The sequence below is a fragment of the Thermobia domestica genome, chromosome 18 (genome assembly GCF_964235325.1).
Source record: "Thermobia domestica chromosome 18, izTheDome1.hap1.1, whole genome shotgun sequence".
Lineage (NCBI taxonomy): Eukaryota > Metazoa > Arthropoda > Insecta > Zygentoma > Lepismatidae > Thermobia > Thermobia domestica.
In genome coordinates this window covers 159,140,774-159,142,232 of record NC_137471.1, presented here as the reverse complement: position 1 = coordinate 159,142,232, position 1,459 = coordinate 159,140,774, and the positions used below count along the sequence as shown (strand labels likewise).

Below are 1,459 nucleotides of genomic sequence, written 5' to 3'. Positions count from 1 at the left end.
AATGTTCCTAAGAGGTAACATTTCAGAACACTATTTGACAAAAAATCTGATGATTCAGAATCGCATAATGCATCGAGCTGAAGACGCTTTCCTAAGTCAACTGATATTGAAGATTTCAAGTTCTTAACAATTTCAGAATCTGAAGGACATTCCTTCAGGTAGTTAGAAATAAGACCATGGCCTAATGGTAAAGCAAAAGAAATGGAACACTTTTGATCACACATAACTGTTGTAGCCATTTGTAGTGGCTTCAGTACTCGAACGATATCTTCCATGATTTGCCACTTGTCTTCAGTTAATTGTAAATTCCTTGCATCCATAGGTTAATGACATTTCTATCAGAGAACACTGCAATTATTGCTTCTCTTTTTTCCAGCAACCGTTCGATCATCGAATATACACTGTTCCAGCGAGTCTTTGTATATTGAATAAGGCGATGCTTTGGTAACTTCAGAATTTCTTGTTTCTTTGCACGCGCGACTGAAGAAGTGATGCTATGTTTGAAGTGCCCTAGCACTTTGCTACAGATTGAAATTATATTTGTTACCTCGCTTTTCTCTAAACTGGTCAGTATGGATCGCTGCAATGTATGTGCCAAATATGATACATTGTAAACCGGCAACAAACATCCAGCATTAATCATATTCGATGCATTGTCGTGAACTAATGCAACTACTTTGTCTTTGATGCACCATTCCTCCATACACAGTTTAATAGCATTAGCTACATTTTCAGTTTTATGTCGTTCTTCTAGTTGAATTGTCTTGAGAATAAAATCTTCTGTACAGAAGTTCTTATACAGAGCATGACATGTCACTGTAATATAAGAATCTGTTGCTCGAGACGTCCATATATCTGTCGTTAAAGCAACTACTTCTGCTTCCTGTAGCCTCTGTTGTACTTGTTCTTTCAGTTCAGAATAAAAAAGCTGCAAGCGTCTCCATAGTGTCCGCCTAGACGGTACGCTATAATTTGGTTCAAGAAAGGGCATTAACTCCCAAAACCCTTTCCTGGGAGTAGATCTGTTACTATCATGTTTGCAATCCTTTTCACAATCTGTTCTTCATGTTCTGGTGTGCACGGCCGGGTATTTTTAAGATACATTACTATTGATCTTTGTTCATACGTTCGCTTTTTATTGTGTGTTTGAGGAACTCTAATTATATCATCACGCGTTTCGTCATTGGTGACAGTTTCACAGGAAACTTTCACAGTAGTATCTTCTGACATATTTGTGGCCTCAACGCAGTCTGATGGTCCAGGAGAATCTTTAGAACTATCCGAATAGGAAGCTTCCATAAAGGTACTGTTGAAAAAGAAAATGACACAATATTATGTTTAAGAAAAATCACAATGTAATTCTATGAACAAATTAAACATAAAATTATTTTAAAGACAAAAGCAAAGAAATTATGAATATAAGCATTGAAACTTGTTTTAGTGTATTACTATTTGACTC

At 36.3% G+C, this 1,459-nt stretch overlaps 1 protein-coding gene across 1 annotated transcript; it reads right to left on the bottom strand.

Moving 5' to 3' along the window:
* Positions 1-295: 295 nt before the first annotated feature.
* On the bottom strand, positions 296-991 carry LOC145675334 (zinc finger BED domain-containing protein 4-like). Its single transcript, XM_081745733.1, has one exon. It carries the CDS (start codon positions 989-991, stop codon positions 296-298), a length of 696 nt encoding a protein of 231 aa, XP_081601859.1.
* Positions 992-1,459: the final 468 nt, after the last annotated feature.